Here is a 27,433-nt window from a genome sequence, read left to right as displayed (position 1 = left end):
TGAGTCCACCCAGAGGTACCTCAGAAGAAAGACCTGGTAATCTACTTTCAAAAAAATCAACGCTTGAAAGCCCTGTGGAGCGCAGTTTTACTCTGACATACACGGGGTCTCTGTGAGACAGAATGGACTTGGCAGAAATTGTTTATTTGTTTTTGGTGGAAAGAGCAATAGGCCTAGATTCATATCCCTGCTTTCTCACATAGCAACTCTGTGATCTCAGAGAATTACTTTCTCTCTGTCTCTTCTTCCATGAGATTTGGAGTCAGGGAGACCAGGTTCAAATCTTGGCTGCATTCCTTGATTCCTTTATCTGCTCTTAATCTCAACATTATCCTTAGTAAATCAAAATTGGTGTGAGCCTCTGCCTCTTAGGGTTGTGAGGCGGAGACTAGGATAATATGTGTGAAACATCTGGGTTGATGCCTTGCAAATGGCAAGGTGTTTGGTAGATGTTGGCTTTACCAAACACATCCATTGTATGTTTTATAGCATGAATTTTGCTTACTCTGTGTCAGGCACTGTTCTAAGTGCTTGGATGTAATATTTATATAGCTGGTAGCTGTTGTAAAGATCAAATAATTCATAGAAAATTGCCAAAAAAATCTTTAATACCTTTCTCTCTCTGTCTGTCTGCCTCCCTCTCGAACACATACACACACATTCGTAAAGAAAAGAGAGAAGGAAGACAACAACCAGATCTCTACTAATCCTTTTTCTTAATTGAAAACCAATATCAAGTAACGTTTCACCTAATAGCTTGTGATTTGTTCAAATTCTCTAATAAGTCTGACAGTCAGTGAGGAAGACAGAAGTTAACAGCCCCATTTTTCTTCAGAACCCATTAAATGGCCTCAGCACTTGCTTTGTGATTTTTCATGTCCGATGGTATTAATAATGTGTGCAAAATAAATGGTAGAGAGACTGAAAGGAGAAAATTCAAACATTAAATATTCTGTTATTTTCACTCAAGTGTGTCCTGATTTATGAGCCCTGTTTGCCTCATCTAGGTGTATTCTTTAATTGTTCATTAATATTCTGCTCTCAGTCATTAGTCTTGAGCATGTCTGATGAGATGTTTAGCATGCCTCTCACTTGCCACGGGATATTTTATTAAATATATTTATATTTTATTAAATGTATATTAGAAAGTGTCAGACTATTTTAGTAAGAGTTTGAGCTTATCAACAGTCAAGTACCCAACTTCCTAATAACAACAGGTTTCTCTCATTCTCTTATATAAATGAAGGTGTCATGTAGCATGATCTTCTCAGAAAAGGTTTATAAGTTTTGAGCTGCAGTTTCTTTAGATAGTAACAGGTGAATTAGAAAGGCAATCCAGATGGTTCCTACTAATCGCATTGCCCCACTATTGCTCTTTTTGCCCCATTCAGTTCTACTCTGTCCTATAGGGTCGCTATGTGTCGGAATTGACTCGACAGCAGTGGGTTTGGTTTTTTTGGTTTCACATGAGAAGACTTGCTTATCTAGATTAGCTGGCATTAATGTCTTGAGATATAAGATTTTTTGGAACCTCATTCCCAATGGACTGAGAAGTCTTGTCCACATTCAGTCAACAAATATTTGTTGAATGCTTTTTTGTTGAACAAAGCACCAGTCATGTACTAGTTGCTGGTGACACAGCAGTAAATAAACAAGTCAAAAAGCCCTGCCTTCATTAAAATGGTAATAGCTTTGGAAGCTCCTAGAGCTACTTACCTTTTGAGCCACATGATCCACTATTTAGTTGAGCAAGAAGCTCTTCTGAAGGCTATTAACCCTTTCAAGGAAATAAATCAGAAACTTAACCATCTGGGAAATGAGCCTCCTGTCCTGAAAGAGAAACAAGTTTCCAGAGGCATCAAGGGCCACCATCTCTACACATGTTCTTTCCCTGTGTGTGTGTGAGAGGATCCAGGTTTCAAGGAGTGGTTGAGGGACTTAGGGAACGTGCTGTGCAGTTAGGTCCATGTTCACAGATGGGAAAACTGAAATCTCTGCAGTGCAGACTGGAGATTGAAACACCTGCTGAAAATTACACCAAAAAACAAAAAGTACAACTTGTGATGTAAACACCATGTGGGAGTGGGGTAGGGGTTAGTTAGTGAGGTGTAAAATACCTGCTGTTTTCTCTGTAGTGATGACAGCTCTACTTCCCTTGGAGGAAAAAACTGGCTACAAAAAAGAGGATAGATAGTCTGTGGTCATAGATCAGGACGAATTTGCCTAGACCCTATAAAGTTTTCTAGTGTTTGATCTGGTGTTATTGACTTAATTAACTAATTTCGAATACTAATCAAATATTCAATCAAAAATCAAGTAGCCTGTTGCTACTTTCTGTTGTCATTGTTAGATGCCTCTTTCTACTTTTTAAAAAATTTCTGTAGAAATAAAAGTGCCTAGAACTTTTATTTAGAACCCAGAAAAGTGCCTATTATGGAATCTGAAATACACTTTGAAAGCTCCACTAGTTGAGTCTACGACCCCGTGTCTGAATTTCTGGATTTCTGATTAAAATAGCCATATCAGAAAACAAAGGAAATGATATTTTAGAGAGTTAAACAAGCAAACAAACCAAGTGCTGAGTCTGTTTCTCCTTAAGTTCCCTAAGGATTTTCCAATAGCAGAAAGCTCCCTTCCACTTGGAGAGGGCGCCACGATGGTTAGAGTGGGCTGAGAAAAGTGAAGTGTTTTTATTCCCCTAGCCCAAAACAGAAAAAGATAATAAAAACATAAACAATCAATGTTGATGAAAAACAAAAGAGAACACTCAATGGCTAGTACTGCTTCTGAGACTCCCGCCACTGCTACCAGTGGTCACACGCTTCCCAGGGACCGTTCACACAAGGTTTATTTATTTAGTTTGAGGTTGGCCAGACAATCCTCCATGTCTAGCAGTAGCTATGGTAATCCCTCCAATTAAGAAAAATGTCATCTGTTTGAAACAGCAGGACATCAGCTAAAGGCAGAGGACTGCAGACACCAGCAGATGTTTCAGCCCTTCGAGCTGTGGGCGGGCTGCTGGGTGGAACACCTTCAAAGAAAAGAGGCAAGGGGATCTGCTGATGTTCTGGGCTCTGAAACTGACAGTGTTTCTTTAAGCAGGCTAAGGCCGAACAACCAGCAAAATAAAGGGTGAAAGCCCAAAGAAATGTAATTTTGTTGCAATGTCCTTCCCAAATTATAAGAGAAAATAAATTGTGGGTATTGCCTTTCACTGAGAAGCACATACTGTTTTCTGATTGTATAAACGTCTTCAAACAAAGCAAACTTTCCTGCAAAGACCACTAGGGTAGAATTGCTGATACCTGCAGGAACATGAGAGCAGCAGTACTTAAGCCAACACTAATTCAGAGGTCTTTAAAAATGTTCACATTTCCCCTTTAGAGAAGATGGATGCCTGTGTCGATGTAGAATTTTCTGAACACGTAGGGAGCAGTGTTCCACCTCCTCTACCTTAAAAATTAGGATAGTTATTTTTTCTGTTGCACCATTATCTTTATTACTTTTTCTGTCCCATGTACTAGTTTTTATTATTTTAGGGGAAAAAAAAAAACAATAATCAAGAGCAGAGGTCCTGTGGACTAGAGTCCGTCTGTGGAGTTTCTGCACCCTTTATTCTCAATCTTTGAAATATTCATGAAAGAAATTAAGGGTCTATGGAGATTACAGAATAGAGTATAGAAATGGTTCTGACCTTTAAGAGTGTAAGAGACCGAGTACAGAAAAAAAAATAATAAAGAGGTTGGGGAATATGCAGTTAACTTTGAAATGTCTACTCATAAAGTGGTGGGGATAAGAGGAAATTCCACTATAAGGTTTTAAGTGCAGGTAAAATTTGATTACTTTATTTCTGCTTTGGGAATGTGTGTTTTAAACTTGCATTAAAAAAAAAAAACATATGCCTGATGTTCTGGAAATTCCCACTGATTGAAGCAAAACTAATGAAGCCCTTCTGTGGACAATTAAGTAAGGTAGACCTGAGAAATAGTTCCACCAATACAGTAGCATTTTCCACCTGGGCTTACTGGTCTATACTTACCTGAAAGGAAGGGGACTTCATTGAAGCAAAGCATAAGATCACACCCATTAGAACTTGAGAGGGACCATGGTAGAGACAATCTATCAAAAGTTAGGACAAACTCTTGGCTCTAATCAAAAGTTCAGACAGTGTCTGCAGTGATGTACGGAATTGACTCCTAATATCCTGTTGCAATCTTAGTTTTGCAGAATCCTGCTATAGGAAAAATGGAGCTGTTCGGTGTATTTGTAAAGAAAACTATGCTGGACCCAACTGTGAAAGGTAGGCTAATAAAATTCTTTCCTGTGTCGAACAAAGGAAGCTTTCTGTTTCTTACACTCATCAGCTTTGCCACACTCCCATTCAGTAGGTCTGGAAGTGGGTGCTTAAACTGAGAAGTTGGGGACCACATTTCTGAACCCCTTGGGGAACTTTCACCAAATGCCACGACCCAGAGATAACTACGATATGCACCCCGGAGCCCAAGCCAGGACTATATCTCAGGATAAAGAAACAGGGAAAGAGGAAATTGAATATGTATGTTTTGATAAGACCCTATAGACAAATCTGATAGCTCTCTCTGTACCACTGAGAACCAGTCCTACAATTAATATTTGCATAAATAAATAAAAGAATGACTTTCTTCAGCAAATGAAAAGTGAATCTTCTATCAGACAATAAATTGAGAAAAGCACTAACCTGTTATTTAACACGAAGTTCCTGGATGGTCCAGTTAACATACTCAGCTGTTAACTGAACAGCTGTGGGTTCGAGTATAACCATAGGCACCTTGGAAGAAAAGCTTGGGAATCTACTTCTGAAAAAAATCAACCATTGAAAACCCTATGGAATACAGTCCTACTCCAACACACATGGGGTTGCCATAAGTCAGAGTCAACTCAGTGGCAGCTGTTTTGTTATTATTATTAATTGACATGCTTTACACCAGCTCAAAATACCCATTGACTTTGAATCAATTCTGACTCATAGCAACCCTATACAGAGGACAGGGTAGAACCGCCCCATAGGGTTTCAAGGCTATAATTTTTACACAAGCAGACTGCCGCATCTTTCTCCCTTGAAGCGCCTGGTGAGTTTGAACTGTTGACCTTTCCGTTAGCCGCTGAGCGCTTAACCACTACTCCCCTGAAAAGTAACCAAATTCCATGGGAGTTTGGGTTTTCTGAATCCCTCTTTGGTGTTTACACATAACAGTCCTTTTAAATTCCTGTGGGTTTGGCCACTAAGGATGTGAATCTTCCCACTGAATGATTTCTTGCTAAGACATTGCGCATTCTCTCCACCTTGTCAGCTGTTCACAGTTTTCTAAGTTAAAGTGACTTTTGCTAAGAGTCTCACAGAGAGATCTTGTTTTTAACAGAAATGCCATGAACGTCAGGCTCACCATTGTGTTTAGGCAGCTAAACTTTGTGTGGAGCCATAAAGACAGGGAGGGAAGGGCCAGGAGGCACTCATCAAAGATCCAGTGGAACATCTGCCATGTGCTTGTTTCAGAAACAACACGCTCACAGCTGCACCTGAAGACAGCCCCCAAACTCTGGCTGGGCTTAACATTTAAGCCTTAAACTAAGCAATCTTGCTTCTAAAGAAAATATCCTCCAGCTCTCACAGAATAGTTCTGGAACTCTTTGAATGGCCACAGTGTCTGTGGTATAGAAAATATCTCTACGCTTAGAGAGAGAGATTGACAGTTGCCCTGGAGTCAACTCCGACTCATGGCAACGTTATGTACAACAGAATGAAACGTGGCTCAGTTCCTGCATTATCCTCGTAATTGCCGGCATGGCCAAGTCTATTGTTGCAGCTACTGAGGGTGTGGCTCAACCTTGCCTGCCCTCTACTTCAACAAACATGATGTTCTCTTCCAGCAATTGATCCCTTCTGATGATATGTACAAAGCAAGCAAGTTGGACAATATTCTGTTTTGTTCCAGAAGGTTTTCATTGACTAATTTTTGGAAGTAGATCTCCAGGCCTTTCTTCCTAGTCTTTTTTAGTCAGACGCTCCACTGAAACCTGTCCGTCATGGGTGACCTTGCTGGTATTTGACATACTGGTGGAATAGCGTCCAGCATCATTGAAACACTCAAGCTACCACAGTACAACTGACAGTTGGAGGGCATTGTGATTATGATTGTTACATGTATAAAAACATGGCTAATTCTTTTACTAAAAGGGTTTTTAATAAAGAGTTGTGGATTTTCCTTTTTTCTTCTGTAAGGGCAGAGGGAAAGTGAGAACTGAGGGCCCACATGAATTGCATCCAGTAGGAGGGACTGGAGAAGCCCTGGTTGTACAATGGTTAAGCACTCCGCAGTTCAAACCCACCATCCATTCCTCAGGAGAAAGATGTAGCAGTCTGCTTCCATAAAGATTACAGCCTTAGAAACCCTATGGGGCAGTTCTGCTGTGTTCTACAGGGTCGCTGTGAGTCAGAATTGACTCAAGAGTAAACGGGGTTTAAAGAAAAGAATGATAAGATTAACTGATTACCTTCAGGTGACTAATGTTTGGGACACAATCGATCTGTATTTCCTTATTCGGGGATTCGGTAGAAGAAGGCACCTGATTTGCTTGCTCAGTGTGGTTCTGAGATTGTTAATCAGCCCTGGATGGAGCTTTTCTCCTTAATGTCTGCAGTTAAACTCATTTTAGCCTGATAACGATTTAGCAGTGTTACCAGCTAATGGGTGTTGGATGGCTCCTGAGAGGGACATTAATGGCCTTAAGTAGGGTCCGGCTGAGCAAATAGAGGGCCTCCCAGAGATGAAGTCATCTCAGCCCCTATGGGCTGAGTCCTGCAGAATAACACAGGGGCGCAGATAAGGGTTCTGTCAGCAACAGTTGCAGAGGGGGGCAGCGTGGGGGGTGGTGGAGCTTGCATAGGACAGCATGCCCAGCTTTAGACATGGGATTGTGGGAAATACCTGGCCGACAATAGGAGGCTCACAGGACCTGCCATTATCTATTTAAGTTGGGTCAGACCTGGTGTTTATCCTGGACCTGGGAATGGTAGGATCCAGGTAAGGGCACCAATTCTCAGGGAGATGGAAGTGGAGTAGTTAAAGGTTTAGAATCAGTCTGGCTGGGTTTGTATCACAGATCCAGTGCAATTTGTTTGACCTCTCTTACTCCCAATTTCCACATCTACAGAATGGAGAAAATAAAAATACCCACCTCATAGGACTGTTGTGAGTTAACACTGCAAAGCTTTTAGTACGGTGCCTGGCACTTCAATAAAAATTAACTTGGTGGCCACACTCATTGTGGTCCTTGTTCAATTTCTGCCACTGGCAGAATGTGTGCTTTGGACAAGTTAGTTCATTTCCCCGAATTCACTTTCCTTAACTTGAAATTGTGACTTGGAACTAAATAGTGCCATTTATTGATTGTCTCCTATGTCCTAGGTGCTTTATACTCATCATCCCTCAGCCTTATAGCCCTCTGGAGAAGAGGTCACATTTTGTCATTTTGCACCTGAGAGAACTGAGGCAAAGGGAGGTGATGGTGCTGGCCTGAAGTCACATCACTCCTAGGTGGAAAACCGAGATTAAAGTGTGGGATTTTTCCCTGTTACCATACTGACTGTCCCAAATGTCTTCTAAAATAAAGTTTGACAATTAACGAATTAGATGAGCCTCTGATATACAGGAGAAAATACCAATCTGCTACTAGACTCCCTTAGACAGGAGGCTGCGTCTATAAAGAGAGCTGGAAGTAAACTTTCCTTCGAAGGCCTCTCATCTCTTTGGGGGAAGAGTCACTTCAAGCAACATTCTCTCCTCCTTCTCCTCTTTTGTCTAACCTACCTCACAATCTTCCTCTTTCAAAAGGAATGTATTGAGGTCTCATACATCAAAAAGTAACCTTGCAATCCAGGGGACTCTTCTTCAAAATGGAAATTACCATAATGGGCCTTCACCAAAAACAAAAACAAGCAGATTGGTGGAGGGGATCAGGATACACATATATCTAAGACACAATCCTTTGTTGTCAAAGGAACTTTCCAAGCTAGGGATGGAGACAAACAAGGCAAATAAGTAAATAAATAAATACTAAATAGAAGGATGGAGACCCTGGGTGATACAAGCATTTAACATGCTCAGCTGCTAACTAAAAAAGTCGGAGGTTCAAGTCTACCCAGAGGCACCTCAGAAGGAAGGCCTAGTGATATAAAAAGTGATATACTTCCCAAAAAAATCACTCATTGAAAAGCCCATGGGGCACAACTCTACTCTGGCACACATGGGGTCATCATGAGTCAGAATCAATCTGATGGCAACCAGGTTTTGTTGTTGTTGTTTTGTTTATTTTTTAAATAGAAGGATAAGCAGAGGCTGTTCAGGAATACAGGGGAAGGAGTGGTTTCTTTCCCAGGGAGGTGCTGGATCATCCAAGAGGACATGGCCTCAGTTGCTTTTGGTTTGTGCTTGACCCTGGGAATCCAGTGAGTAGGAGATTCTGTTTTGAGTTTAATAGCCAAGTTGTTAAGCTTCATCTAATCTATGTTTTGAATGTATTTATGAACTTGGATCTCACCATGGAAACTTCAAATTAGGAACCTGATTTGTGTGGATATCTATCTCAATCAAAAATAAAAATGATACAAGCCGATAATACTCTAGGTGTTTCTGTACTTAGAGATCATTTAATCAAGCAGTGGTTCTGAAATTTGACTGTAAGTATCTTCTGGAAACCTTTGCATTTTGGAGCCTTCCACACCACCCCTCCATGCCTCACTGTAAAAGAACCTCTAAGGGTGAGGCCTGGGAATTCATATTTTGATCCCGGTTGGGCCCTCTCCCTGCTTTGCGAACTGCACCTCCAGCATTCCACACCACACCCGTGTGATAGAAAACAGTGTTTCTCACTCTGCAACCTGAGAAGCCCTCAGGAGTCCTCAGAAATATTCATGGAGGTTCATGGGTTCTCAGTGAAGTGTTTTTTTTTTTTTAACTTTGTGTTTGATTTCAATAATAATCTTGAAAAAAAACATTAAACATGTCTAGACCTACTATAGTACCACTTTGTAACAGGGAGATCTGTGTAGATGATACATTATGGACAATTGGAGGCCAAATAGCATGCGGTTGAGGCGACATGTAAAATAATGATTTTACAGAGAGGATTGGTGAGAGAAATGGCAGGATCTGCAGGCTGAACTCAGAAGATCCTGTACCAAGGTCATGTTGCAACAAGACAACATCATCTGTTGCCTTAAGTTAATGTTGCTAATTTGAATTTGATTAGTTTTATAGTTCTCTGTGTGTTTTATCTGGAAATTTATTTTGGCTTTAAAGATGTATAAAAGCCATAGACAGTTTTACGTCTAAAGATAATTTAAATAAACACTAGAGAAGTTAGTGTATATTATTCTATAAAAATGTTTTCTTTTAAGGAGACCATATTACACACAAGTTTGAATAACACCAGTCTAAAACATGAAACATGCTCTTCTTACTTCACCATGTCAAACATCTCAAAATAGTCCTCACAATAAGGTCCGTGTTTCTTAGCATGCTTTGTTCGGTTCCTGCCTCTCTTTTTTTTTTTTTTTCCCAACTGTCTTTCTTGTCCAACTGCACACATTATCAGAGATGATGATGGCGATGACAATGATGATTTTGATGATAGCTTTTTTTTCTAGTTTTTTGATAATAGAAAAGAAGAATAAATAAGGAGGAAGAGGAAGAAGAAAACACTAGGTTTATTGAAATTTACTAGGATCCAGGGATATAGTTTGATTCCTCTGAAAGCACCAAGTTTTTCAAACGTAAGCTATCAGCCCTGACTTCTGTGTAGTATTCTTCTCATGTTCCCTACCCTGTGCCAGGCCTCACTTCTCCTCTGACTACCTGGGTCTTGCCCTGTGACTTTCAATGATTTATTTACCTTCTATAGCCTTTTTTTTTTTTATAGCCTTAATCTCGGTCTTTCACAGGGAAATAGAATGTTTATATAAGGCACCTACTATGTAACAGGTCCCTGGATGACACAGCTTGCTGTCAGCTACTAACCAAAAGGTTGGCAGCTAGCATCCTTGCAGCACTGCTGTGAAAGAAAGACCTGGTGATCTGATTCCATAAAGATTACAGCTAAGAAAATTCTGTGGAGCTTAATTCTACTATAAAACACATGGGGCCGTCATGAGTGGTATTGACTCAACAACATTGAGCTTGGTTTTTGTGTTCTTGTTTCATGTAATAGGTGCTTTTTTACATTATCTCATTTAATCTTGATGACCAGCGGAGAGGTAGAGCTTACGATTCCAATATTGTATCCACAGAGTGACACCTCTCTCAGAAAGGCTTCTGTGTCACCAGGGCTAAGAGTTTGGTGACAACTGCGAGGAGAAGGAGAGGAGAAAGAGTAGACGAGAGGAATACAGCTCCAAAATTCCTCAAACAATAGTTTTTAGTGAAAATCAGGGATTTTTTTTCAAAAAAAGCATATTTTTTTCTATTTTGCCTAAAAATACAATTGAAATGACAAAGTTCATATGCCACAATTTTTTGTTTTCACTGTAAATTTATCAGTTCTGTTTTCCCTAAATTAAATAAGTAGTTAGGAAAACAAGAAATGAGATTATGGAAGAATGAATATAGGACCAGGCTACTGGGTACCGGGGCTCCGATGCTCACTCTAAATCCAATTATTTGTCCTTTTGTATCCTGTGCTATTAGCTTTTAAGGGCAGGAATTGGGCACACAGGTAGCATTTGATTATTCAACTTCTATAATCTCTTTGAGTAATTAGCTAATTCATTAATGCCAGACCTGTGAAGTGGAAAACAATAAACTTGGAGTTCCACAATAGATTTGAGCCTGGTAGCATTGAGCAAATCATTTAGCTTCTCTGGGCTCTAGTTTCCTCATCTATAAAAGCAGGGGTTCCTCGAGGGCTATGAATATATAAACCTTTGTATGCTCAGCCTGTAAAACCTGTAGTTGTCTGCTGTTTGGACTATGACTCCGGAGTTGCCTCTGACTTCCGCCACCAAAAAATATTCTTGAAACTCAGAGTAATTCAAAGTAGGTTCCCACTGAGGTGAGATTCTGACTTATGAAATAGAGAGTTTGGTTCTTTCTTCTGGAAGATCAGGAGGCAACCTATAGAAATCAAATGTTGTGAAATTAAATAGAGAAAGAAAAGTAACTGAATTTAGGAAAGTGTGAATTTGGGAAAGTCCCTCCAACCCTCTGCAGTGCTACCCGTTGAGATGGCAGGCCTGAGTACCTTTTTGATGGACCTAACAGTTCTCTGAGGAACTGGAGCAAAGGAAGGAAATTCAATCCAGCCATGTGTCCCACAGAGGAATAATTTCTGCTGGCTTGGGGACCAGAGGGCCTGTATATCTGAGGTGTAAAGATATGGGAACATGTGCATGACAAAACTCATTGAACATTTCCTCCTAGGGCGTCTCTTTTTCATAGATCTTGATTCCTAGAGTCCAGAATATTATATATAATTATGTTTAATTCATTTCCTGTTCTTTCGGAGCATGGGCTGTGTGTTTTCCCTCTTCCTATCTCCCTCCATTGCTTACATAAAATGCATATGAATTGTCCTTCTGTTGGATGAATTCACTCATTCATTTATAGCAGCATCAGTGTGGTCCAGGGTGGAGAGAAGGAAAGCGCATCAGGGTCAGAAGATATATGTCCTATGACTTCCTAGCTCTCTGACCCTGGAAACCAAAGTAGCCTCTTAGCTCAAAAAGCCAGGCTCACATGGCCTACCTACTAGGTGGCTGTGGCAACTAAATAAGCTCACATAGGTAAAAGTGTATGCAAGCTATGAGGTACAATGCAAATAAAGAATATAAAGATTGAACATATACCGTCATCACAATTATGTCCAAAGAAAATGAGTCATAGGAATAAAAACTGGGAGAAAATACACAAAATATTTAGCAGTGATTTTGTTAGGGTCCTGGGGGTTATGGGTGTGATTTCTTTAGTTTCTCTATCTTTCAATGTTCTGAATCATGATTCTCTTACTTCAAATGGAGACCTTAAAAAAATATATATAGTGGCTTATTATTACTGGCAGGTCTTGTTGGTTTCCTTGGAAAACCCTCCCTTCCTTTCCACTGCCAAGGCCAGTGCCCCAGCCCAAGCCCTCTGCATCCCACCCAGGTCTTAGTGTTCCAGCCTGCAGTGCATGCTGCACTCTGACACGAAAGCTGGCTTCCTTCACCAGCATTTCGTAATGCTCAGAAACCTCCGCTGGCTCTTTTGTTCCCTCTCACATGAGAACTAACTCCTCTGCCTGACCTTCATCCTGTTTCCATGTGACTCCATGCTTTTCCCAGTCATGCCTGAAGCATCTTCTACTCCAGCCTTCTACACCAGTTTAGGGTCCACAGCAGAGAAAAGTCCACAGCCAGGCAGCAAATATGCGTAGCTTGGCCTCTACAGCATTCTTACAAAGCTTGAGCCAATTTAAAAAACTGAAATTTCACATAAAAATCCAATTTCTACTTTTTTCATTAAAAATAGAAAATCTGGCAACACGGGTCTTTTATTCCCTCAAGGCTCAATCTGGCAAGGATGAATTTAGATGGGGCCTCAAGTAATATGCACCAGGGCCTCTGCTGACCCACAGGTGCCTTGATAAAAAGTTGAGAAAGGCATTTCTTCCTGCTGGCAGAGGCAGCCGTACCCAGAGTGCACAGTTTGGCAAGGTGAGCAAAGCCTGGGTGAATTTAAACCTCTACTTTCCAACATGGCTGGGTTCCCCTGTTCAGGGCCTAGCGAACATAACCAGAGGCACCAGCTCACCCCACAAGTACAGTTAGGTACCTAGCCTCTGTAGGCTTACATATCTAAAATGTCCAGAAGAATAGTAATCTAGGCTTCAACTGTTTACCTGTGGTGTCCTTGGCTCTCCCCTCTGCTTTATCTCCAGTAACAAGATGGTTGCCAGCAGCTGAGAGTGCTACATGCCTCTTCCTTCTCATGCAGATGGAAAGAAGGCCTTCCCACACCCTTAAACAAGAGCCCTGGGCTATACTCCAATTGAATCTTTCCTGGGTCCATCCCTTTTGGCCAGAAGAATGCCAGGCATTGATTGGCTCAGACTTGGGTTATCTGAACAACTCACGGTGGCAAGGTGGATAGTGATACAGACCAATGTTTCTCAATACAGGTGTTATTAATATTTAAGCCAGGACAATTCTTAACTGTGCCCTACTGTGCTTCTCCTTCAGTGCATTTAACATATTGGCCTCATCCATCATATGCCACCCATGTACACCAGTCATTAAAAAAAAAAAAAAAAAAATTTTTTTTGTGGGGAATGACCAAAAATGCTCCTTACACTAGTTAAATCCAAACAGTCCTGTATCTGGAGGCCTGACCAAACTGAATGACCTAAAACAAAATGGAGAAGTGGTTGCTTAAAAAACATAGTCCATCAGGAAGATGGGAGGGGGAAAAGGATTTTTTTTTGCGGGGGGGGGCAATTCACAAATACCCACTACACCCTTCTTCTAGGCAATAAAGAAGGTAAAAAGGAAGAAAAACTATAAACACTAAATTTCTACCGTGTGATTCCCCTTCAGATGTGCTCCTGGTTACTATGGAAATCCCTTACTGATTGGAAGCACCTGTAGGAAATGTGACTGCAGTGGAAATTCAGATCCCAACATGATTTTTGAAGATTGTGATGAAGTCACCGGCCAGTGTAGGAATTGCTTACGCAACACCACTGGATTCAACTGTGAACACTGCGCTCCTGGCTACTATGGGGATGCCAGGATAGCCAAGAACTGTGCAGGTACAATGCTGTAAATCCTAATCCCACTGTCGGGCCAGCATGTACATGATTGCATAGGTTGTCTGTCAACACTGAATTTAGATGAAGAACTTACCTTGAGGAAATATTGCCAGTGTCACCTCTTCACTTTACCAGAACAAGGGATATTCCCAGGAATGTGCATCCCAAATTCACGAGGGTTAAATATTTTTCTGAAGGCTACTAGAATAACTTAGCTCATGGAAGGATAAACCAGAAGACACTAACACAAATGAACTTTTGCCTTATCATCTTGCATTTCCAATTATTACCTCTCATGGATTGAATTGTGTCCCCAAAAATATGTGTATCAATGTGGCTAGGCCATGATTCCTAGTACTGTGTGATTGTCCACCATTTTGTCATCTGATGTCATTTTCCTATGTGTTGTAATTCCTATCTTTATGATGTTTATGAGATGGGATTAGCAGCAGTTATGATAAGGAGACAGGGCTCAATCTACAAGATTGGATTGTACCTTGAGCCAATCTCTTTTGAGATATAAAAGAGAGAAGTGAGCAGAGAGACAGGAACGTCATACCACCAAGAAAGCAGAACCAGGAGCAGAGTGTGTCCTTTGGACCTGGGATTCCTGCATGGAGAACGTCCTAGTCCGGGAGAAGACTGATGACAAGAATCTTCCTCCAGAGCCGGGAGAGAGAGAAAGCTTTCCCCTGAAGCTGATGCTCTGATTTTGGAGTTCTAGTCCACTGGACTGTGAGAGAGTGAACTTCTGTTTGTGGAAGCCATCCACTTGTGGTATTTCTGTTACAGCAGCGCTAGATGACTAAGACATGACCTAAGAATCAGACTTCTGTGGGTTACCTATCATTGACCAGGGGACTGAATGAAATTAATCTAAATGTTTTCTTATTTTTCAGCCTACGTCCTTTCTTTTAGTTATGCTTGATAAAATTGGCATTTTGGTGAAATGGATTAGCAAATCAAGGGTACAGTTTAATCATTCCCCCTTCCTCAGATTGTCAGAGTAAATATTTCAGGAATAGTGTAAGAAATCTTCCTGGTTAGGCTTTAACTGAAACGTACACATTTTATTCATGATTTCTCCAATCTGTTTGCCACATTGGATGAAGTTCTTCAGAACTAAAGTTAAATTGCTTTCTTCTAGGAGTCCAGGAAGGCTGAGATTATTTCTTACTCTTATGTGACTTTGAAGGAAGAAAGGGAGAGGAAGAGATATCTTGCTGTTGTGAGAAATCTCACTGAAACAGATTCCCACCTGAAAAGATATTAAATCAGGAGTTTAAACTTGAGAAGGAAACATGTATGACCTGCCAAAGTCACGATAAAAATAAACATGTCTCTAAGAAAGTAATGTGCACAGAGGTGTAACACCAGGAATGGGAGAGGGGACAGAGGATGCTGCGTCCAGTCAAGCGAATGGGAGAGAAAGCAGCCATCAGAAAGAGCACTGGCAAACTAAGGCCAGAAACATTGATGCCCCACCTCTCAAAGCATTCACTAGGCATGTATTTAAACTACAAGGATGCAGATCGCTCTTAGAAGAGAAGCTAATGTTAGAAGCCAGAAAGCATGATCTTGCTGAATTGTCTAGTAAATGTGCATTTTGTGGAACATTAAACACCTGAAATGTTGTAAATATATGTCTCCCTTGAAGCTAACTTTTTATGATTGTTTTAGGAAGACAATGAGAAAAGAAATTCACAATTCTAGTCCAGTTTATTGCTAGATAGCTTGTTGTGGTTATTAGCTACTGTTGAGTCAGCCCCGACTCATGGTGACACCACGTACAACAGGATTGGACTGTTGTGATCCATAGGGTTTTTAATGACTGATTTTTGGAAGTAGATTGCCAGGCCTTTCTCCCTAGTCTGTCATAGTCTGGAAACTCTGCAGAAACCCGTTGAGCGTCATAGCAACACGCAAGCTTCCACTAACAGGTGGTGGCTGCACATGAGGTACATTGGCTAGGAACCTAACCCAGGTTACCTGCAAGGAAGGTAAACCACTAAATCACTGCCCCCAAGTGATAGCTTAGAAATTCCTTTTTAAACATTACAAATTAATTTCTACTCAGAGACTCAGTGGAAAACAACCAGTCTGATGAGACTAGAGTTTTCTTTTTGCTTTTTCCAAAAGACTTTATTGAAAATAATCAGTAGATTAATGATAGGCTCTTTGGTCTAGTTCTAAATTCATGTAAACATGTTCCTAATTCTTTCCACAACAACATTATTCCTGGCTATCCCACAGATAGCTATACTCTCCCAATAACGTTGTAGAGGTTTAGGAGTCTGTCTTGCCAACAGTTGAACACTGTGGGAGCCAAGAATCCCTCCTGGGCCTCCTCACTCACTCCTTGCTGGGCTGCTCTTCCCTCACACCTGGCAGTGATCAGCCGTGAAGTTGGACTAAACTGGAAAATCAGTCTGTGATGAAAGGATGGCTTTTAGTTTCAAGTGGAATGAAGCACTCCATGGTATTCATTTAGTACCTTTGAAACTTACCAGGATCTGTTTGGACTAAACCAGTTGCACAGTCAAGTCAGAATCCCAGAGAGTTAGGAGAGGAATCCAAGAGAATTTAGGTTCACTTTCTCCTCGGGGCCACCTTTGCAAGTCTCATTGGACTGGGGCTTAATAGCGTGAGGATATTATCTCTATATCGTAGCTTCCACCAGGTTTTAAGGAAGAATATAATTAATCCCCATCGAAGAATTATACACTGATAGCCAGTATTTCTAGAAACCATGAAAACATTGCTATATTTCAAGCATTAAGAGATGAATCCCTAATCTCCTGTTTTTGTTTCCCACAGTGTGCCGTTGCGGGGGAGGCCCTTGTGACAGCGTAACCGGAGAATGCTTGGAAGAAAATTTTGAACCCCCTACAGGCATGGACTGCCCAACCATAAGTAAAAATAACAGTACATGATTGACTAACCCCACTTTCTCTAATATGCTGCAGGTGTGGAATTAAAGAGAGCTATGCAACGTGGCTCTGTCTAAAGGCCGAGTCCTGTCCCTGGCTTTAACTCTGTGCCTCTAGTAAACAGACCCTGAACAAACGATACTTAGTGCTTTGCTTGATTCCAATTGCCAAATAGGTGATCTGCTTTTAAATAGCTCTACTTTAGAAGTTATTTTATCAAGTCTTTAAATTCAACATCTTAACTGGTGAGTAAAGAAACATAATTCCCAAAGACAGAGCTCATTCTAGCTTCTTTTTCTATATTATTTAGTAAGTCCTGGAGAAACTGTTATATAGACAATGTTCTGCAACACCTGGGGAAACTGAGGTAACAAGAGATTTAATTGGTTTTTACCAAATCACTACAAGTCTGAAGTGGAACCCAAAATAAAATATTCAGGTCTTCTGAATTGGAGCTGCCGTCTTTCTTTCCAGGGCTCCTCTGCCACTCCTGATAATCAAATTATGAGCCATTTTATCAGAAACAAAATTTTGGTTTAGAGGCTATTTTAATATTAAGAACCCCCTCCCCCGGATGAAAGTATCTTGGCCTTTAAGTCCCACTGGGCACAAGAGATCAATATTACCTGTAAAGGCAAGAAGTCCCTCAAGTTTCAGAAGATGACACAGGATAGGAGGCACAAGCAGGACACAATTTACACACTGATGAAATAGGTGGTCGCCTAGTTAAGGTCATGTTAAAGACATCAAGATGCCTGTCTGACTTTAAGCATTCCTCCACCAGGCTGAGGTGCTGACCGACTGAAGAGTCATCGGTTTGAGAGAGCATATGAGACCATCTTAAACTTCAAATAACAAATTAACATATTAACAGCCATTAACCCTTAGGTCTACATTTATCACTTTTCTAGAGGAAAGCACAATCTGAGGGAAAGAGATTGGGAACAGGCAAGTTTTAAAGGGTGGTCAAGGCAGTTTCCAAAGCAAGGTTCTTTTCAGTGTGTCACAGGAGGGTACTGTGTCCTTGGGTGGTGATGACAGTGGCCAGGGGAATTCAAATGTGAAAGGAGGGTGGCACAGAATAACTGTGACCTGCCTCACCAGGTGCCCAGTTTCAACCTGGCCTTTGGCACCATCTTCTTGTGTCAGGGAGAGATGTTCACACACAGTTGTGGCCCAAAGAACTGGTTCTGCTGAGATGTTTACCCAGACAAGAGGTTGGATCATAAGGAGGAACTGAGGCACCTTTGGGTTGAGGTGAAGGCACAGTACTAGCCCCTGAACACTGACTGAGAAAAGCTACTAGGAAAGGGAGAGCTGCCTAGCATATAACTGTCTTTACCAGTTGGTGCCAAGCAGGAGACCGGAACCTAATATGAATAGAAACATCCCAAAGTGCTTTCCCACCACTAAAGAAAAGTGGATAGTTGGTTGCATGACACAGTGAATATAATTAATGTGACTGAATTGTACGCTTTGAAGTGGTTGAAATGGCAGTTTTTTATTATGTATATTTTACCACAATACATTTTCTTAAAAAGAGGGGGAAAAGAAAGTGGATAGGCTCTCTCCTTATCCACCATCTCAGATGGTTTGCCCTTTCGGGCTCCCTTTCTTATACAATTCAACACTAAATGTTCATGTGAACTTACATTCCCTGGATCACTTGTTGTTTGTTTTCTGTTATGTTTTAAGCAAAGACAGCGCCCCACGTACAGTTCAGCTGATCTTAGGTTCTTTCCCCTCTCTGAGTATGAAGACCAGTTCAGGGACCCAGGATGGGTCCTCAGGAAACAAAAATAAAAATAATATTAACCCAGGAAGTACACATTTATTTAAAGCAGCATGCTTACAGATTGACTTTTGAATCTGAATTTGAAGACCTGACATTCCCTTTTAACCTTCAGGCTGTGACAAATGCATCTGGGATCTGACAGACGACCTGCGGTCAGCAGCACTCTCCATTGAAGAAAGTAAATCCAGTCTATTGAGCGTGTCATCTGGGGCCGCTGCACAGAGGCACGTGAATGAAATGAACTCCACCATCTACCTCCTCAAAGTATGCAGCAATGTTGGACTTTGGACTTTATTTTCATTCTGGTTTTGTAGAGTCGTTCTTAGCAATACCTTCTATGTCCTCTTGGTATCTGAGTTGCATGTTTATATTATGGATTGTTAGATCCAGGAAATAATGAAAAGTTGATTGTAACCATGAGCTTCAACTTCAACCAAGAGCTGCCATCTATAAAGAGGTTATAATGAAAATGAAATTACTGAAAGACTAGTACCTACGTACAAGACTATTGAAGGAAGACAAATATTCTTATTTCGGTGGTGAAGCTGTAAATGAATTATTCAAGTAACTACCACAAACCTACACCATTATTTTAGCCTCAGTTTACAAGGTTTTAAGGAGTTTCTCTAGAAACTTCATTCTCTATCTCCCTCCTAGCCCTACCTCTCCTTCTCAAACACAGTCTCTCCTCTCATTTTCCCTCCCCTCACACACACACATAATACTCATATGCTCTGTTTCTCCTCATAGGTTAAGTGGTTACTATTGAATAAACAAAAGTAGGTAACAGCCAAAAGCAGTTGACTAGACTGTACTTATGTATCTAAGCCTTAAGAGGTGTTTGTTTTTCCCCTAAATCATAGGTTTCTAGCACAATCGACATTTTTTTAAAACAATAATGATTAGCTGAAAAGATAATAAAATTAATACCAACACCATTTTTTTTTTTTTTTTTGCTTTGTTAGTCAATTTAGCATAGTGCTTAAGAGCAGAAACTTTAAAGCCAGACTGTTTGCATTCAAACCCGAGCTCTCACATTTGCTAGCTGTGTGTCTTTGGGTATATTACTTCACCTTTTTACTCTTCAGTTTTCTTATCTGGAAATGAGAATAATTATTGCACCTATTTCATGGTTTGTTGAGAGAATTCAATGAGTTGATATACATAAAGCAGTTAGAACAATAGCTTATTCTACTTTTTGGAGATGCACATGATATCCACGGGAATTGGCCAAATATCCAAGGGAAAAACAAAATAAAAATTATAAAGTTGTAGAGCTGGATGGAATCTTAGTGACCATTCTAGTCCAAACTCAGGAATTCTAAAAAACTCACTTCTTCAGTCACACACGGGCACTAATTCTCAGAAGTCTAACCTAGACAAAGCCTCTTGATCCAGCCCAAATCCTCTTTCCCCACCAGCCCAATTCAAAATAGGTATCATTACAGCTGGCAGAAAGTGCCAAGAATGAAGGACTTACTTCAAAGTAACCTGAGAAGGGCTTCATTCGGGCCAAACTCCTCAAAAAATGGAAAAGAAAGGGCAAGTGGGCTGAAATTAAAAAGAATTGCTTTCTTTACACCAAAGAAAAGACCGTGAATTTCTGACCTACATTAACATTGATCCAGGAGTATTAATCAATTCCTCCCAGCCTGCCCAAGTTGCAAATGTAAAGCTCAGAAACCTGGAGTCACCACCAGCCATACTGTACCTTTATGAAAATCACAAAAAGGTGTCCCTTTCCCCATGCCCAGCACAGCCCCAGCCAGGGTCCCCAGCCTGATGAGAAAAGCTCAGAGAAGTTTCATCCCTGAGGGCCCTCAGTCGCCTCATGAGACCCCAACCTTCACAACCACCCACAGCATCCTGGGGACCCTGCTATTTGGGGACAAAAGCTGGGGACAGAGGCTGGCACTCTACATCCTCTCAGACTGAAAGACTTTAATGTTATATTTTTTAAGGCTGTTGTGCACACCTACTGATTATTTTCAAAATACGTTTTTCACACAGACAAAATTGTCAGAAAGAGAAAACCAGTACGTCTTAAGGAAGATACAGATCAACACTGCTGAGACTACAATGAAAAGCCTTGTGTCTGACGTGGAGGAATTAGCTGAAAAGGTATGTGTTAGTTCCTGGGACAGTCTTCAGAGAAAGGATTTAGCTGGTGTGAGCCTCGCTAGTCACCAACAACTGGGGCTTAACATGGCCGAGAAAATATGCAGTGACCCATGTGCCTTAAAATAAATCAAGGCCAAGGCTTGTGGAGAAAGTCAACACGCCCTGTTCCCACTATCTTACCCTTTTTTGATTGCTTTCCTTGAAAAGCTATGTTTATGAGGAACTTTAAATATATTTGCTGCTGATTAATATGGTTGATACATGTTTCAATTAAGATAGTTATTCTGCTCTTCACCTTAACATTTTAGGGCTAAGAGCTGTAGAGCATCCAGAAATAAAGTTTACTATATAGAATGTAAAATTTGAAAGTTTGCAAAAGGATGCATTTAATAGTAAAAGGAAGTGTGTGGATAAAACAATTTTTCAGGGAAAAAAAAAATCACTTTACACCAAATGTAAAAGTAAATTCCAGATGGATTAAAGAGTTGAGTAGAAATCTCAAATCTTAGAAAAAAATACAAGAAAATAGAACAAAATAATTAATAAGCCTTGGAAGGTGATTTAATACTCTTAAACACAGTGAGAGGAATTACAATGGGAAAAGGTAATAGATGTGACAAGATAAAAAAAAATTTCAATACCCAGTAAAACAGCTAAATAAATGGAAAAGTCAAATAGCCTGGAAAAATATTAAGATAAATATGAGTGGTAAAAGCTCTCCCAGAATAACAAGAAAATATTAAAACATGAGCAGAGTCAACATGAAGGACTATTCCATACACTCCTCAGAGCCTGGAGGAAAAACACCCAATCTCCGTGCTGCCCCTCGCTGCCTGGGTCTCAAAGGTGCACTGCAGCATCCTGAGTCACAGGGCCCAGTCTCCCAGGTCTGGCTCAGGACAGCGCTGCACCACCCCCTCCACTTCTCCATCTCCTCTACCTCTGCTTCCCTCCCTACTGCTTCAGCCACAGCAAAAGCAACCTGCAAAAAGACCCTTGGGACTGGCTAGAAAGCAGGTCATCTCCACACATCAAAAGCATCTGAGCCCATCCCTGGTCTTGCAAAAAAGGCAGAACGAAAATAAGTATGTGTTTCAATTTCATGACCGTTAATGAACACCTAGTCCATAACAGTAACCACCCTTGAAATGGGAGTCCTGGGTGGTGCAAACATTTAAAGCACTCAGCAGCCTAACTGGAAGAAAAGTTAGAGGTTCAAGTGCACCCAGAGGTGCCTCGAAAGAAAGGCCTAGCAATATACTTCTGAAAAACCAGCCATTGAAAACCCCATGGAGCATGTTCTACTCTGACATATGTAGGGTCGCCATGAGTCAGAATCAATTTGAAGGCAACTGGTTTTAAACTGGTCCTTGAAATGAATATAATAAGACTCCTTCCCTCAAGGAGCTCACAGCCCAGTAGAGGAAGCAGATATGTAAAAAATAACCATAACACAGCATTTAATAATAGAGGTATGGTACAGGCTGAATAGCTAAGTCTAAGGAAGAAATGGTTAACTCTTGCAGCGGGAGTGCATTAGAGGCGACTTTTCAGAGAAGGTGCTGCTTGAACTATGTATTGAAGAATGACTAGGAATATATCGTTTACTTCCAAGCAGGGGAAAAGTACTATAAAAGCACAGAAATGTGAAGCAACACCGTGTGTTCTTGGGTCTAGAAGAACTCTGGCTTTGGCCTTGCAGAAGATTAATCGTACAGCACAGAATAGGAGATAATGCTGAAAAAGTTCTGAGGCCAGATCATGAAGAATCCCCCAGGAACTGGGACTTCATCCTCCGGACTTTGGAAGTTATTGGAGTGTTTACCTTAAACATTGACCTGATCGGCTTTCCACCTCAGAACCATTCCTGTGCAATATGGATGATAGACTGATGAGTGAAGACTCTGAGAAGAGGAAAGCCAGTTAGGAAAACTGATACAGTCAGTAGTCTAGACAAGAGAATGGCTGGTTGCCTTCATCTGCAAAGAATTTACGGTGAATGGAGATGAACTGAGACTGAGGTAGTGAGGATGAGGAAGAAAGGACAAAATGGCAAAACCAACAAACAAGGTTTGGTAACCATTTGAATGTGAAGAGTGGCAAGGAGGGAATCTCTGGCTTGGAGAAATGGATGACTCAGATTAAAAATAGAGAGTGAATTAGCCTGGATATTTTAACAGTGAAGTGTCTATGGAGATGTCCAGTGGGCAGTTAGAGATATAAGTCGGTAGCTCAGAAAAGAGATTATTTGGAAGGCATTAATGTTTAAAAGGAGCCCAGTGGCTCAGTGGTTAAGTGTTTGGCTGTTAGCTGAAAGGTCAGCAGTTAAAATCCACCAACTACTCCTTGAAAACCCTATGGGGCAGTACCACTCTGTCCTACAGGGTCGCTATGAGTCGGAATCAACTTGATGGCAACGGGTTTTTTTTTTTTTAAATTGTGCTTTAGGTGAAAGTTTACAGCTCAAGTTAATTTCGCATTCAAAAATTTGTACACATTGTTTTGTGACATTGGTGCAATCCCCACAATGTGACAGCACGCTCCCCCTTTCTGTCCCAGGTTCCTTGTGTCCATTCGTCCCATTCCTGTCCCTTCCTGCCTTCTCGTCCTGCTTTTGGACAGGAGTTGCCCATTTGGTCTCGTATATTTGATTGGACTAAGATGCACGTTCCTCACGTGTGTTTCATTTTAATGTTTGAAAACCAGTTGCCGTCAAGTTATTTCTGACTCATGGCCACACCATGTGTCAGAGTAGAACTGCGCTACATAGGTGGTGATCCAACAGAATGCAGAAATTATCGAAAAATATCGTTAATATCACACGCAAGTAAAATTTTGCTGAAGATAATTCAAAAACAGCAGTACATCCACAGGGAACTGCCAGAAATTCAAGCCAGATTCAGAAGAGGACATGGAATGAGGGGATATCATTACTGATGTCGGAAGGGTCTTGGCTGGAAGCAGAGAATACTGGAAAGATATTTACCTGTGTTTTATTGACTATGCATAGTTATTTGGATCATAACAAATTATGGATAGCATTGTGAAGAATGGGGATTCCAGAACACTTAATTGTGCTCTTTTGGAACCTGTGCATAGACCAAGAGACAGTCATTTGATCAGAACAAGGGGACATTGAGTGGTTTAAAATCAGAAAAGGTGTGTGTCAGGGTTGTATCTTCTTACCATACTTATTCAAACTGTATGCTGAACAAATAATCCGAGAAGCTGGATTGTATGAAGAAGAATGTGCCATCGGAATTGGTGGAAGACTTAACAACCTGCAATATGCAGATGATACAACCTTGCTTGCCAAAAGTGAAGAGGGCTTGAAGCACTTACCGATGAAGATCAAAGACTATAACTTTCAGTATGGATTACATCTCAACTTAAAAAAAAAGAAAACAAAAAATCTTTACAACTGGACCAGTAAGCAACATCATGATAAACGGAGAAAAGATTGAAGTTGTAAGGGGTTTCATTTTACTTGGATCTGCAGTCTACACCAAGCGAAGCAGCAGTCAGGAAATCAAATGACATATTGCATTGGACAAATCTGCTGCAAAGGACCTCATTTAGGTGTTCAAAAGCAAAGATGTCACTTTAAGGACTAAGGTGCACCTAACCCAAACCATGATATTTTTAATCACTTCATATGCATAACCAAAGAAGAATTGATGCCTTTGAAGTATAGTGTTGGCAAAGAACATTGAATATACGATGGACTGCCAGAAGAATGAACAAATCCATCTTGGAAGTATAGCCAGAATCTTCCTTAGAAGCAAGGATGGCAAAACTTCATCTCACATACTTTGGACATACAGTCAAGAGGGACCTGTCCCTAGAGAAGGACATCATGCTTGGTAAAGCAGAGGGTCAGGGAAAAAGAGGAAGACTCTCAACAAGATAGATTAAGACAGTGATTGCAATAATGGGCTAAAATATAGCAAAGATTGTAAGAATGGCGCAGGACCAGGCAATACTTCTTTCTCTTGTACATAAGGTCCCTATGAGTCGGAACTGACTCACCGGCACCTAGCAACATATGTACCTTGCCTTAAAAGTATATTACATATAAATAAATATACATAATAAATATATATATAAAAAAAAAAAACACACGTATATATGGAAACTCTGGTGGCATAGTGGTGAAGTGCTAAGGTCAGCAGTTGGAATCCACCAGCCACTCCTTGGAAACCCTGTGGGGCATTTCTACTCTGTCCTATAGGGTTGCTACGAGTCAGAATCGACTTGACGGCAGTGGGTTTATACATACATATATCTTACAGTGCCCTCTGGTGTTGGTTGAAAAGAAAAGCCTTTTCTTAGAGATCTGACACCTTCAAGCTGCCTTTTCATTCTGCAGTTCAATGCTACCATATTAAGAAGGAAGTTAAATGAACATAGCAATAGCAGTGGGGCTTTTCCCTTGAAGAATGATGCCAAAGTAAATAATATGAGTATTTTACTTTGCAAATAGAACCCAATTTAAACTGCCTCAAATTTCAACTTGCTCAAAATTTTTAAATGTTTTAAATGTTTGCATCTACATTTTTTAATAAGGGATGGAAGAACAATATCAAGAATAAGATTCAGCTTATTCTCTGTATCATCTAATTTTAAGATGACTGTGAATATTATTTCTCAGAAAAAGCCAAGAGGAAGACTAGAATTGACTAGGAAGGAATGCGAAGACTCAGTTTAGTGAAGTGACTGATGGCCCCACTGATACTCCATAGGGAGCTTCACAACTCTAGGGCACTGCTTTGCATGGAGGGGCTCACAGACTGGCCCTAGACCCCCAGTGGCATCTGTTTGCTAGGATACCATTTCTGCATTCTCTTCCTTGATTGATCTTAGAGGTCTACTTGCTTGGATCATGCCTGGAAAGCATAAACATATTCCAGGTAAAATCCTGGAATATTTCTCTAGATAGAGCACAGGAGAAAGGGAGAAAGGTTTGAAAGCCCCTTGCCTGTCCTGGGGACACTGTACAATGGGTCTGTCAGCAGTCTGTGTGGCCGATTATCCTGCAGCTCATTCAGGTACTGCAGTACTTTGTTACAGAGCTGAGTCAAAAAAAGCACCAAACAAGGTAAGCGGGCCATTACCAAATGCCAAGCTGAAGAGCCCCTCCTCCTCTAAATAGGACCCCTGAGACAGTCTAATGCCCAAAGGAAGTACCCGTCCCCACACTGCATACAGAGCAGTGTCCTGGCCTTGACCAATTTCCATGTTCATAGATCAGCTTCTGACCTTAACTACACATACACAAACACACACATACACATCCACACACCCCCTTTCTTCAGAAGCCACATTTCAGTTGGAATCTAATTTTGGCAAATACCACTTACTTGGAAGCTCCGAAAAAGAAGCTCCCAACTTGAGAGAAGGGAGCCGGCTTCTCAGAGAAGAGCTCCAGGCTCTCTGAGCCAAACCTGCATGAGCAGTTATTTGTACACAAGTGCCATCAATGTTGATGAGAATTTGGAATGAAGCACTGAGAATAGCATTCAGCCCAGTGAGCATAACCCTTTAAATCTCTGGGGTAATTCCATCTCAGCAGTGGTTGGACCACCCAGGAGCCGTTGAATGCATGAATCACATCAAGGTCTGCCTACTTTCTCAACAGTTTTCCTTGAAACTTTAAGCTCTTTAGTCAGTACAATGTCAAACTGATCAGCAGACATGGGTGATTTCCTAGTCTGGCATCTTGAGGTACAGTAGAAATTCAAAGGGTAAATGGCATATAAAATGCAACTGGTTTGAATAGTACTGTGACTGATAGCATAGCAATAGCATTTGATTTTAGAGCATTTTGTGATTCTAAGACTAGTCATCACATCAGCCTTCAAGCATGATTCCTGGGACCATTTTATATGTTAATAGAAGTTTCATATGCCAGGAAAATTTATGTTTATGCAATACTTATGCTCACCCAGCCCATATGTCTACATACAATGTGGCTTTCTCATAAATTTAATCTAGAGCTTACATGAATTATTTGTAGGAAAATCAAGCCTCAAGAAAGAGTCAACTGATTCAGAAGGAAACTGTGGATACCATTAACCATGCAACTCAGCTTGTCGAGCAAACCCACGATATGAGGGATAAAATCCAAGGTAAACATATTCTTTTCTGAGTTCACTTAATGTAAAGGAACCAGTTATGTTATTAACAACAATGAAAATAGTGGCTACCATCAGCACTCACTATGTGCCAGGAACTGCTGTTAGAGTCTTATATGTTTAAACTTATATTAGATCTTCGAGTTTATCTAGGAATTCTGAACACTGGTATCTGCTGAATTTCAAGAATAAATGTACAGAATCATCCCCATTTCAGGCATTTCACAGAAGTGGGATGTCAGAATGCCTCTCCAGCAGAGAAAATTACATGTTATGGTTTCCCTAAAATGCAGTGGTTGAGTAGGAGTTACACATCTTTCTCAGATATTTGCTGGGAAAACGTTGCTTAGTGAATGGCAGTAAACTGTCGGCTAATCTAAACCGTCATAAACTGTTTGGGTTTTTTGCTCTTTCCCAAGGACCAGGCGAGCAACATGCTCTGGGTCCCCAAGCCAGAAGAAGAGGGGAGAGACTGTGTGAGATTCCTTTGACCTAAACCACTGTGGTAGATTTTACCTTCCCTCTTGAAGGTTTATTTACTTGTGCTCTAACTCCTGATAAGTGCGGGCTGCATTTTGAAGAGTGTCTTAATAGCACACTGAACGCTGACCTTCCATTTACCAACAGAAAACAGG

General features: G+C 40.8%; 1 protein-coding gene across 1 annotated transcript in view; it reads left to right on the top strand.

Moving 5' to 3' along the window:
* Positions 1-27,433, top strand: part of LAMA4 (laminin subunit alpha 4) — a 153,179-nt gene that overhangs the window by 55,207 nt on the left and 70,539 nt on the right. The window contains exons 5-10 of the mRNA XM_010598266.3: positions 4,220-4,300; positions 13,604-13,818; positions 16,636-16,731; positions 18,656-18,807; positions 20,554-20,664; positions 26,681-26,792. Coding sequence (XP_010596568.2) covers positions 4,220-4,300; positions 13,604-13,818; positions 16,636-16,731; positions 18,656-18,807; positions 20,554-20,664; positions 26,681-26,792 — 767 coding nt within the window. The remainder of the gene's footprint in view (positions 1-4,219; positions 4,301-13,603; positions 13,819-16,635; positions 16,732-18,655; positions 18,808-20,553; positions 20,665-26,680; positions 26,793-27,433) is intronic.

This window comes from Loxodonta africana, chromosome 1 (assembly GCF_030014295.1).
Source record: "Loxodonta africana isolate mLoxAfr1 chromosome 1, mLoxAfr1.hap2, whole genome shotgun sequence".
In the NCBI taxonomy this organism is placed as follows: domain Eukaryota; kingdom Metazoa; phylum Chordata; class Mammalia; order Proboscidea; family Elephantidae; genus Loxodonta; species Loxodonta africana.
Note: the sequence above shows the minus strand (reverse complement) of the source record. Positions and strands in the feature narration are given on the sequence as shown.